General features: G+C 48.6%; 1 protein-coding gene and 1 non-coding gene across 6 annotated transcripts; both read left to right on the top strand.

The window, feature by feature from the left end:
* The first annotated feature begins 2973 nt into the window (after positions 1-2973).
* Positions 2974-3077, top strand: LOC120366162 (U6 spliceosomal RNA). The gene has a single exon (XR_005580910.1). It is a non-coding gene; the product is annotated as a U6 spliceosomal RNA (small nuclear RNA).
* A 2080-nt stretch (positions 3078-5157) lies between these two features.
* IFI6 (interferon alpha inducible protein 6) lies at positions 5158-10702 on the top strand. Of its 5 annotated transcripts, XM_074380346.1 has the most exons (6): positions 5203-5263; positions 6874-7013; positions 7759-7872; positions 8260-8331; positions 8414-8563; positions 10302-10702. In XM_074380346.1, the coding sequence occupies exons 2-6, from the start codon at positions 6929-6931 to the stop codon at positions 10400-10402; spliced, it is 522 nt and encodes a 173-aa protein (XP_074236447.1). In that variant the 5' UTR covers positions 5203-5263; positions 6874-6928; the 3' UTR covers positions 10403-10702. The 5 variants fall into 5 exon arrangements, with proteins under 5 accessions (XP_074236446.1, XP_010344341.2, XP_074236448.1 ...); XM_074380345.1 differs by lacking the exon at positions 6874-7013 and having other exon boundaries at positions 5158-5263; XM_010346039.3 differs by lacking the exon at positions 6874-7013 and having other exon boundaries at positions 5159-5263; positions 7759-7860.
* The last annotated feature ends 223 nt before the right edge of the window (positions 10703-10925 follow it).

Raw genomic sequence — 10925 nt, 5'->3', positions numbered from 1 at the left:
ATTATTTTATTTTTCTTTTCTTTTTTCTTTTTTTTTTTTTTTTGAGACGGAGTTTCGCTCTTGTTACCCAGGTTGGAGTACAATGGCGCGATCTCGGCTCACTGCAACCTCCGCCTCCTGGGTTCAGGCAATTCTCCTGCCTCAGCCTCCTGAGTAGCTGGGACTACAGGCACGTGCCACCATGCCCAGCTAACTTTTTGTATTTTTAGTAGAGACGGGGTTTCACCATGTTGACCAGGATGGTCTCGATCTCTTGACCTCATGATCCACCCGCCTCGGCCTTCGAAAGTGCTGGGATTACAGGCTTGAGCCACTGCGCCCGGCCTTTTATTTTCTTTTTTGTTGTTGTTGACAGGGTCTTGCTCTGGTTTTTCTTTGCTTTTTTTTTTTTTTCAGACAAGGTCTTGGAGTTCATAGAGTGCAATGGTGCAATCTTGGCTTGATGCAACCTCTGCCTCCCAGTCCAAGCAATCCTCCTGCCTCAGCCTCCCAAGTAGCGGGGGAGTTGCACGTGTATTTTTGATGTAAGAAATTTGCCTTTTTTGGCCGGGCGCGGTGGCTCAAGCCTGTAATCCCAGCACTTTGGGAGGCCGAGGCGGGTGGATCACAAGGTCGAGAGATCGAGACCAACCTGGTCAACATGGTGAAACCCTGTCTCTATTAAAAATACAAAAAATTAGCTGTGCATGGTGGCACGTGCCTGTAATCCCAGCTACTCAGGAGGCTGAGGCAAGAGAATTGCCTGAACCCAGGAGGCGGAGGTTGTGGTGAGCCGAGATAGCGCCATTGCACTCCAGCCTGGGTAACAAGAGCGAAACTCCGTCTCAAAAAAAAAAAAAAAGAAAGAAATTTGCGTTTTTAAAGGACGGGTCAATAGGTGCAGCAAACCACCATGGCATACGTATACCTACGTAATAAACCTGCATGGTCTGCACGTGTATCCCAGAAGCTGAAGTAAAATAAAAAATAAAAAAAGAAAAAAACTTGGGTTTGGAGGCCAGGCACAGTGGCTCATGCCTGTAATCCCAGCACGTTGGGAGGCTGAAACAGATGGATCACTTGAGGTCAGGAGTTCAAGACCAGCCTGGCCAACATGATGAAATCCCATCTCTACTAAAAATACAAAAATTAGCAAAGCATGGTGGCACATGCTTGTAATCCTAGTTACTTGGGAGGCTGAGGCAGGAGGATCACTTGAACCTGGGAGGTAGAGGCTGGAGTGAGCCAAGATCATTCCACTGCACTCCAGCCTGGGCGACAGAGCCTCCTTCTCAAAAAAAATTGGGGTGTGAAGACCAGAGATGAACCGTGACATTGTGAAGTAGATATTTGGTCTTTATCCTCATTTTCTGGCATATAATTCCTAAAATCCTTGGAATCTCCAAAGTATGCTAATTATTTCTTATTTGTTTAGTGTTTTTTTTTTTTTTTGAGATGGAGTTTCACTCTTGTCACCCAGGCTGGAGTGCAATGGCGCGATCTCGGCTCACTGCAACCTCCGCCTCCTGGGCTCAGGCAATTCTCCTGCCTCAGCCTCCTGAGTAGCTGGGATTACAGGCACGCACCACCATGCCCAGCTAATTTTTTGTATTTTTAGTAGAGACGGGGTTTCACCATGTTGACCTGGATGGTCTCGATCTCTTGACCTCATGATCCACCCGCCTCGGCCTCCCAAAGTGCTGGTATTACAGGCTTGAGCCACCGCGCCCGGCCATTTGTTTAGTTTTTAGAGATAGGATCTCACTGTGTTGCCCAGGCTGAACTTGAATTTCTAGGCTCACTATCTCCCACGTCAGCCTCTCGAGTAGCTGGGACTATAGGTGTATGTTACCATGCTTTGTATACTGATGATTGACTGATGGCTACTAGTCCCTAGGCAGCTTCAGGATGGGGGTGGTCACTGGGAAGACCAAGGCAGGGTTAGAGGGTTGGGACTTTCAGCTCCACCCACTGAAAGTTAAGTTGATCACCAATGGCCAGTGGTTTAATCAATCATTCCTATGTAATGAAGCCTCGGTAAAAAACCCAAAAAGACAGGGTTCCAAGAGCTTCCCAATAGCTGAACACACGGATGTTCCTGGAGGATGCTGTGCCCATTCTCCCTTACCTCACCCGACACATCTCTTCATGTAGCCTTTGTAAATCCTGTACAATAAACTGCTAACTGTGTTTCCCTGCACTCTAGGAGCCTCTCTAGCAAATTAATTGAGCCCAAAGAAAGGGCCATGAGGTCAGGCACAGTGGCTCACACCTGTAATCCCAGCATTTTGGGAGGCCGAGGTGAGTGGATCACCTGAGGTCAGGAGTTGGAAACCACCCTGACCAATATGGTGAAACCTCGTCTCTACTGAAAATACAAAAAGTAGCTGGGAGTGGTGGTGTGTGCCTGTTGTCCCAGCTACTTGGGACACTGAAGCAGAAGAATTGCTTGAACCCAGGAGGTGGAAGTTGCAGTGAGCTGAGACCACGCCACTGCTCTCCAGCCTGAGGGACAGAGCCACACTCCGTCTCAAAAAAAAAAAAAAAAAAAAAAAGAAAAGAAAAGAAAAGAAAAAAAGAAGAGAACTTGTAACCAGTCGGAAGTTCCAGAAGCCCTGATTTGCGTCTTGGGGGTCAGCGTTGAGGAATCCCTCAACCTGTAGGATCCGATGCTATCTCCAGGTATACACAGTTTCAGAATCGAATGAGAGGCTGGGTGCAGTGGCCTATGCCTGTAATCCCAGCACTCTGAGAGGCTGAGGCAGGCAGAGCCCTTGAGCCCAGGAGTTGAAGACCAGCCTGGCCAGCATGGCGACACCCCATCTCTACAAAAAAATACAAAAATTAGCCGGGCATGATGTTCACTCCTATAGTCCCAGCTACTCGAGAGGCTGAGGCAGGAGGATTGCTTGAACCCAGGAGGTCAAGGCTGCAGTGAGCCGTGGTTGAGCCAACCTTGGTAACAAAGTGAGACCCATCTGAAGAGAAGAAAAAGTGCTCACTTTAGCAGCACATATACTGAAATTGGAACAATACGGAGATTAGCATGGCCCCTTGGCAAGGATCATATGCAAATCTGTGAAGTGTTCCATATTTTTATTTTAATAATTTTTTTAGAAATTGGATCGGAGGACACCCAGCTAGTATCTGCTGCTTGGGGTGCGGGAAAAATCCCCACCCACACATCTGGTCACAGAAGTCTTCTGTGGCGATTGTTGTGTTGAGTGAGAGCATAGAAAATGCACATTAGGTTGTTTGGGTTATTTTCTTTCCTCTTAGCTGTGTAGCAGGCTCAGGCCATGAAACTATGCTGCCACTTCTGATTATACGATCCTACAGATGCAATGTTGCTGGCTATATCCATGTAAAGATGGATAAAGATTCCGTAGCGGGTGGGGGGAAGATTCTGTAGAGAGTCTCTGAAAGCCCAAATAGGAGAATTGCAGTTAGGATTCTTAGGATTCTGGAGTAAGGCTATGCTTACTGTGGTCCCCTTGGGAAAAGAGACCCTGATGTGTCACCAGGCCCCAGTAGTGACTAAGCATCTGACTGAATGCCAGGTAGCTATAGATCCTAAGTTGGGTATTATCAGAAAGGTAGAGCAGCAATTCACTATGTGATGGAAGCCAGGCGCATTGGCTCACACCTGTAATTCCAGCACTTCGAGAGCCCCAGGCAGAAGGACCACTTGAAGCCAGGAGTTGGAGACCAGCCTGGGGAATGTAGTGAGACCTCCATCTCTACAAGAAATATAAAAATTAGCTGGGTGTGGTGGCACATGCCTGTATTCCCAGCTACTTGGGAGGCTGAGGTGGGAGGATTGCTTGAGCCTAGGAAGTCGAGGCTGTGGTAAGCTATGATTGTACCACTGCACTCCAGCCTGGGCGACAGAACGAGACCCTGTCCCTAACAAACCAACCAACCAACAAAACAGCAAAGAGGCTGGACGCAGCGGCTCACCCTGTAGTCTCAGCACTTCGGTAGGCCGGGTGGGCGGATCACCTGAGGTCTGGAGTTCAAGAACAGCCTGGCCAACATGGCGAAACCCCAACTCTACTAAAAATACAAAAAAAAAAAAAAAAAAAAAAAAATTAGCAGAGCATGGTGGCTCAAACCTGTAATCTCAGCTACTCGGGAAGCTGAAGCAGGAGAATCGCTTGAACCTGGGAGGCAGAGGTTGCAGTGAGCTAAGATCGAGCCACTGCACTCCAGCCTGGTGACAGAGCGAGACTCCGTTAAAAAAAAAAAAAAGAAAAAGAAAAAAAAGAAAAGAAATGAGTCCAACAACTTGGGCTTCTTCTCACCAAAGCTGATTTAGTAATTGCCAAAATATAGCCAGTCTACCAGCAGCAGGTAGCAATATGGCAAAATTGTTCAATGAAAATAGCCAACCATCTGGTGGCAGGTCGATTATTTCAGACTCCTTCCACCCTGGGAGAAGGCAATGATTCATCCTTACTGGAATTTCTATGTTCTCCAACTATATGTTGCATTTCTGACCCATAGTGCTTCTGCAAGCATCACCATCCAAAGGCTTTAAAGAATGTTAAGTTCATTACCTAGGGCCAGGGGACTCATCTTGAAACTCAAGATGTATCATGATGGCCACATGAACACAGGCTTCACTGGTCTTACCATATGCCCATGACCCAGAAGCAGCCAGCCTGAGAGAACAATGGAACAAAGCGACTTAATTTCCAAAGTTCTGGGGGATTATAAACAGCATATGATACGTCACAAGACTACTGTGGGGTTGGAAAAAAGATCACGTAAATAGTGCACTTTGCACAGACCATGGCATGCAGAAAGTGCTCAATAAATGGTAGGTGTTGTTTATTAATTGGAATGAATGGTGAAGGGCCTCTGTGCCCGGGGGGAACTGGTGATCAGGCTTCACTAAACCCAGTATGGCTGTGGTTCTCACTATAGTGTGACATGCTTTGAATACCCTAACGGCTCCAGAAGTCCTCAGCTTGAATTACATTTTTCTGCCAGCAGGCAGCACACAAATGCTTCTGCTGGGTGGATGGGGAGGTGGGCGGGGGTGGGGAGGGGGGGAATGAAACTCTGCAGAGTGCAGGAACTGGGAGAGAGGAAAAAACGAAACTCTGCAGAGCGCGGAAATAGAAACTCCGACAGGGATTGGCTGCCTGGGGTAAGATGTGGGGGGAGGTGAGAGTGATGATAAAAAGCCAGCCTTCAGCCAGAGAACCGTTTACTCGCCGCTGCGCCCATCTATCAGCGGGCTCCGGGCAGGAAGATTGCTTCTCTTCTCTCCTCCAAGGTAAACTCAGGCGCTATGAAGTGTGGGCATCAAGCTGCCACCCTCTGCCAGGCTGCCTGCCTGCCTATAAACATGTTCTGAGAGCTGGGAGGCCCCTTCTCCAGGGAGGCAGCGTCCCTGGGTCCCTTTTAGTGCCCTGGGCTGGACTTGCCTAAAAGGGTGGGTGGGAGATTTTAGGGAGATGGGGATACAAAACCCCAAGAGGCATGAGATGCAGCTTACATGTGCCACATCAGTGATCTGTGGCTTTAACCTTGTCACCTCTTGGAGCCTTAATTACTTACTCTGTAAAAGGAAGATTAAGTTGTCTTACCTGCTCAAAGGATTGGATGATTTTAGAAGCCCCTTTATTATAGGATCCAATGTGACAGTGAGTTCATCTTTGAGGATAGATGAAACTATCTGGAGTGGCTGTTGAAAATGTGGGCTTGGGTATTAGCCAATTGTGGTTTTAAATCCTGACTTTGCCACACCCTGGCTAGGTACCCTTGAAAATATTACTTAACCTCTCTGAGGTTCAGTTTCCTTATCTGTAACATGTGGTTGATAACAGTGGTACCTACTTCATGGGGTTGTTATAGGTACAGGTGGACCTCACACCAAAAAGTGCTAAGTATTCGATACATGAGAGGAGTTTCTTGTTTTTCTTTTTAATTTAAAGAAATAGCATTGAGCTGACAAAGATCACATTGGAGGTGAGTCTGAGGGCATATGCATCTTCCAGTTTTGTGATATAAAAGAAAGAGTTCTAAAAAAAGAAATAAAAGAAAGGGAAAAAAACCAGAAAAAACTAAAAATGAAAAAATAAAATAAAGAGTTCTGAATTCTGACAGTCTTGAATGTGTATCCACATTGCACAATTTGCTATGTGACCTTTATTCGTTGTGATATTGTGAAATATATATTCTGATCCCCGGTTCCTAGCATACAACTCCTAAAATCCTCATAAGCTTCAAAGCAATAACTATCTTTTGAGTGATAATTGTGTGATAAGCTGACTGACGGCTGGCAGTTCCTCTGGGGAGGGGAGAGGGGCGGAAGGTTAAGCTGATCACCAATGGGCAATGATCTAATCAATTGTGCCTATGTAATAAAGCCTCCATAAAAACACAAAAGGCCAGGGTTTTATGAGCTTCCAGATAGCCGAATACAGGGAGGTTCCAAGTGGGTGGTGCTTCTGGAGAGAAATGGAAACTGCATGTCCTTTCTCCCACACGTGCCCTATGCGTCTCTTCATCTGTAGCCTTTGTAATATCCTTTCTACGGAACCAGTAAATGTGGCTGGGCATGGTGGCTGAAGCCTGTAATCCCGGTACTGTGGGAGGCTGAAGCAGGCAGATAGCTTGAGTTAAGGCATTCAAGACCAGCCTGGGTAACATGGTAAACTCCCATCTCAAAATAAAATAAAATAAAATAAAAAATTAATTGGGCATGGTGGTGCATGCTTGTGGTCCCATGTCCTCTGGAGGCTGAGGCAGGATGATCTCTTGAGCCTGGGAGGTGAAGGTTGCAATGAGCTGAAATGGAGCCACGTGCTCTTCAGCCTGAGCAACAGAGTGAGACCCGGTCTAAAACAACAACAACAAAACCAATTTTTTTTTTTTTTAAAGAAACCAGTAAATGTAAGGAAAGTGTTTCCCTGAGTTCTGTGAGCTGCTCCAGCAAATGAACAAAGCTCCAGGAGGGAATTGTGGGAACCCCAATTTACAGTCAGTCAGAAGCAGTTATACAGGAGAAAGCGGGGATACAGGTAAAACAACCTAGGGCTTTCGATTGGCAGTCTGGGTGACTGAACCCTCAACTCGTGGGATTGGCCACTAGCTACGCATAGCTTGTGTCAGAATTGATTTCGAGGACCCTCAGCTGGTGTTCAGCAGAGGGCTGATTGCTTGCTTGCTGGTGGGGAGAAACCCCCACACATCCGCTGTCAGAAGCCCCTTGTACAGTGAGGGAAACTGAGTTACTTTTTCCACACGCCCTTCTGTGCTTCTTTTCTGAAAAAATTAAGTTGATGTGAGGCCAATGTTTTGGTGACTGTAGATATTCAATGCATTATAAGAGTGAGTTTATCTTTTTAAAAATTGTTTTAAGCAAATTCTATGCATCAGGTACTGTGTTCTAAGTGCCGGGGATACAGCGTGGAACAGTTTATAAATTCACAAGTACACTCTCAACTAGGCTCTTTTGGAGCAAAGTACCCTAGTATCCGGTCCAAGGTCACTTGGCCACAAGGCCAAGAACAACCACAGTCATGACATTGACATCTGCGGAGCTTACCGTGTGCCAGACACCGTGAGAACCGGTGGGAGCAGGGACATCTCTGCCACTGATGCCGAGAAGAAACGGATTCCCGAGGCTCCTGAGAGGGGTCCTGGATTCCGTTCACTGCACCTCGCTGCATTTTACTGATTCAGTCTCGAATTGGAAGGGAAAACCACGGAGCTGAAGAGCTCCAAAAAGGCCCCGGGGACCATCTCCCTTTTGCCTGTTCCGAGGTGCGGTGACGGAGCCTGCGCGCGGCGCCACCATGCGGCAGAAGGCGGTATCGCTTTTCTTGTGCTACTTGCTGCTCTTCACCTGCAGCGGAGTGGAGGCAGGTAAGGATGCAGGTAAGGGGACAGGTAAGGAGGCAGATAAGGGTGCTGGAGGATGGGCGGCGTGTGGGATAAAGGGGAGAGTTTCATGTAGAGACCCTGGCCTGCTTCCGTAGAGACCCTGGCGTCCATTCCAATGGAAAGCCCGGGGTTGGTGTCTGCAGAGTCCCGGATTCAAATCTCACTACTCTATCCATTCCTCCATCCTACCGAAATTTATTCCATGCCAGTTCTGTGCCAGGCTCGGCGCCTTGGGAAAAGTCCCTTCCCCTCTGTGAGGCTCTCTGAGTAGGAGAGTGGCGGCCCCCGCATCCTGGAGTAGTCCTGAGCATCAGACACAGAGTAGGGGACCCCTGCGCCCCACCTCAAAGCCTCTACTACGCTTTGTCCACTCTTCTGCAGGCAAGAAAAAGAGCTCGGAGGACAGCGGCTCCGGGTTCTGGAACGCCCTGACCTACATGACGGTCGGAGGAGGTGGGTCTGGAGGGCGGGGAACTCGGGCAGGTGGGACGGGCCTCTGCTGCGGGCGCTCCCTCACCCGCTCGTGTTCCTCCAGGACTCGCGGTTGCCGCGCTGCCGGCGCTGGGCTTCACCGGCGCGGGCATCGCGGCCAACTCGATGGCTGCCTCGCTGATGAGCTGGTCTGCGATCGCGAACGGGGGCGGTGTGCCCGCTGGGGGTCTGGTGGCCACGCTGCAGAGCCTCGGTGAGTGCACCGCCTGGGACCCTGGTGGGACGTTCTTTACTGCTATTATTTTCGTCATACATATGGGGAAACTGAGGCACTCAGGAAGTAATTTACTCAAGTAATTAAGTAGTTTACTAGGAATTAAGTGCTTATTTATTTTTGAGACGGAGTCTGGCTCTGTCACCCAGGCAGGTTGGAGTGCAGTGTCCCGATCTTGGCTCACTGCAACCTCTGCCTCCTGGGTTCAAGCAATTCTCCTGCCACAGCCTCCCAAGTAGCTGGGATTGCAGGTGCATGCCACCACACCTCTGGCTAATTTTTGTATTTTTAGTAGAGATGGGGTTTCATCTTGTTGGCCAGGCTGGCCTTGAACTCTTGACCTCAGCTGATCCGCCTATCTCAGCTCCCCAAAGTGCTGGGATTACAGACATGAGCCACTGCACCCGGCCAGGAAATAAGTAATGTGCTCAAGTCTCCCTGCTAGTTTAGACCAGAGCCTACATTCTGACCCAGTCAGTATGATGGCAGGAGCCCCATTCTCAACCTCAAAGTCTGGGTGCCCCACTGATGCTTTGGCCAAATCACAACAAGCCTCAGTTTTCTCATCTGTCCATTGGGATGATCTTCCTCAGTTTAACATTTTTTGAATCTGCTCAATCTCAGAGACCACAGTGGCAAAGACACGAAGTAGAGTAACTCAAATCAATCTCACACCAACCTTGGTCTTGACTTGCATTTTTTGAACACCTTAAAGGGAACAGATACAGAGTTCACAGTGACTCTCCCATCTATCGATTGATCGGTCTGTTGATCTATTTATCTATGTCAAAACAAAGTCTCACACTGCCCAGGTTGGAATGCAGTGCGTGATCACAGCTCACAGGAGCCTCGAACTCCCGGTTTCAACCTATCTTCCTGCTTCGGGGTCCCAAGTAGCGGGGACTACCGGCGCATACTGCCACCACACTGGCTAATTTGTTTTGTTTGTTTGTTTGTTTTGTAGAGACAGGGTCTCATTGTTTTGCCCAGGATGGTCTTGAATTCCTGGGCTCAAGCCATCCTCCCACTTTGGCCTCCCAAAGTGTTAGGATTACAAGCATGAGCCACTGTGCCTGCCCAGAGTGACTCATAAAAAATTGCCTCACTTCCTTCTCTCTCCTCTCTCCCCTCCCACCACCACCTCTCTCTCTGAGGCCTCCAAAATCCTGGAGAAAACCTGCCCCTGACAAACTTCCCTCTGCCTTTCTGAACCTCACATCTCTCAATTCTGGACAGTCAAAGTCCAAAGAACCAGCCCAAAAGAAGAGAGCCCTGCTCAGAGGGGGCCACAGCCCTGCCATGGGAGGGAAGGAGGGGGCGAGCCCAGGGACACCTCTGGGCTGTAAGATAGTTGTCCTCTCACATGCCACATAGCTGTGACAAAATCATATGATCCCTGTCTTGTGAATCCCCCCACCCACATGGTGAGGGCTCCACGGAGGAGGCTGTTAGCATGATTAGTAACACCATGTTTTCATGGCAGACATGAAGTGAAGGAGCCATTATTTCTGCCACTTTCATCACTGAAACACATCTCTGATTTGGGCTGTCAAGGCAGGGTAAAAATGGGACACACTTGGTAGTAGTGCCATTCCCTCTCAGGACCTCTGTTTCTCCATCTAGAAATGAGGGCTTGGACTTAAACAATGGTTTCCAGACATTTGGATTCCCAGGCCTGGCACTTGGGCCCCAGTGACTCATGTGTGTTTCTTTACAGGGGCTGGTGGCAGCAGCGTCGTCTTGGGAAAGATTGGTGCCCTGCTGGGCTATGCTACACACAAGTACGTAGATAGCAAGGAGGCAGAGGATGAGGAGTAGCCAGCAGCTCCCAGGACCTCTTCTTCCTCCTTGCCCTAACTCTGCCAGTTAGTATCTAGAACTTTCCCTAGAACTCACAGATGGGGGTCTCACTATGTTGTCCAGGCTAGAGTGCAGTGACTATTCACAGATGCAATCATAGCGCACTGCAGCCTCCAACTCCTCGCCTCAAGCGATCCTCCTGCCTCAACCTCCCAAGTAGGATTACAAGCATGTACTGACCACCCAGAATCTAGAATTTTCTCTGTCACTCTCCCCAAAACTAGATGAGAAAACAGAATAAAGTTATCCCAGAAAACACTTCGTCCTGCTGTCAGTCATGTTTGCAGTGAGAAGCCCAGCACAATCTGGCTGTGGCCTGCGTTATCCATACACCCCCATTCCCATTTCCTCTCGAGTCAGCCGCAGCCCCCGGAACACAACCAGTCAGTTTTGTTTCTGGGCCTTAGTGCATGTTGGTCTCTCTGCCCAGAATGCCTCTGGAAGCTCATCTGCCTGAAAAAAACGCCCTTCCATCCTTCCA

The sequence above is a fragment of the Saimiri boliviensis genome, chromosome 11, assembly GCF_048565385.1.
Source record: "Saimiri boliviensis isolate mSaiBol1 chromosome 11, mSaiBol1.pri, whole genome shotgun sequence".
NCBI classification, from domain to species: Eukaryota; Metazoa; Chordata; class Mammalia; order Primates; family Cebidae; genus Saimiri; species Saimiri boliviensis.
The sequence above is the reverse complement of the archived record's forward strand: the minus strand, read 5'-3'. Positions and strand labels throughout refer to the sequence as shown.

Excerpts from the sequence above, each read along its gene's own strand:
- IFI6 (XM_074380345.1), top strand. The coding sequence starts at position 5,161 with ATGATAAAAAGCCAGCCTTCAGCCAGAGAACCGTTTACTCGCCGCTGC. Across the intron at positions 5,264-7,758 it reads CTTCTCTTCTCTCCTCCAAG|GTGCGGTGACGGAGCCTGCG; the intron begins GTAAACTCAGGC and ends GCCTGTTCCGAG. Across the intron at positions 8,332-8,413 it reads CTACATGACGGTCGGAGGAG|GACTCGCGGTTGCCGCGCTG; the intron begins GTGGGTCTGGAG and ends GTGTTCCTCCAG.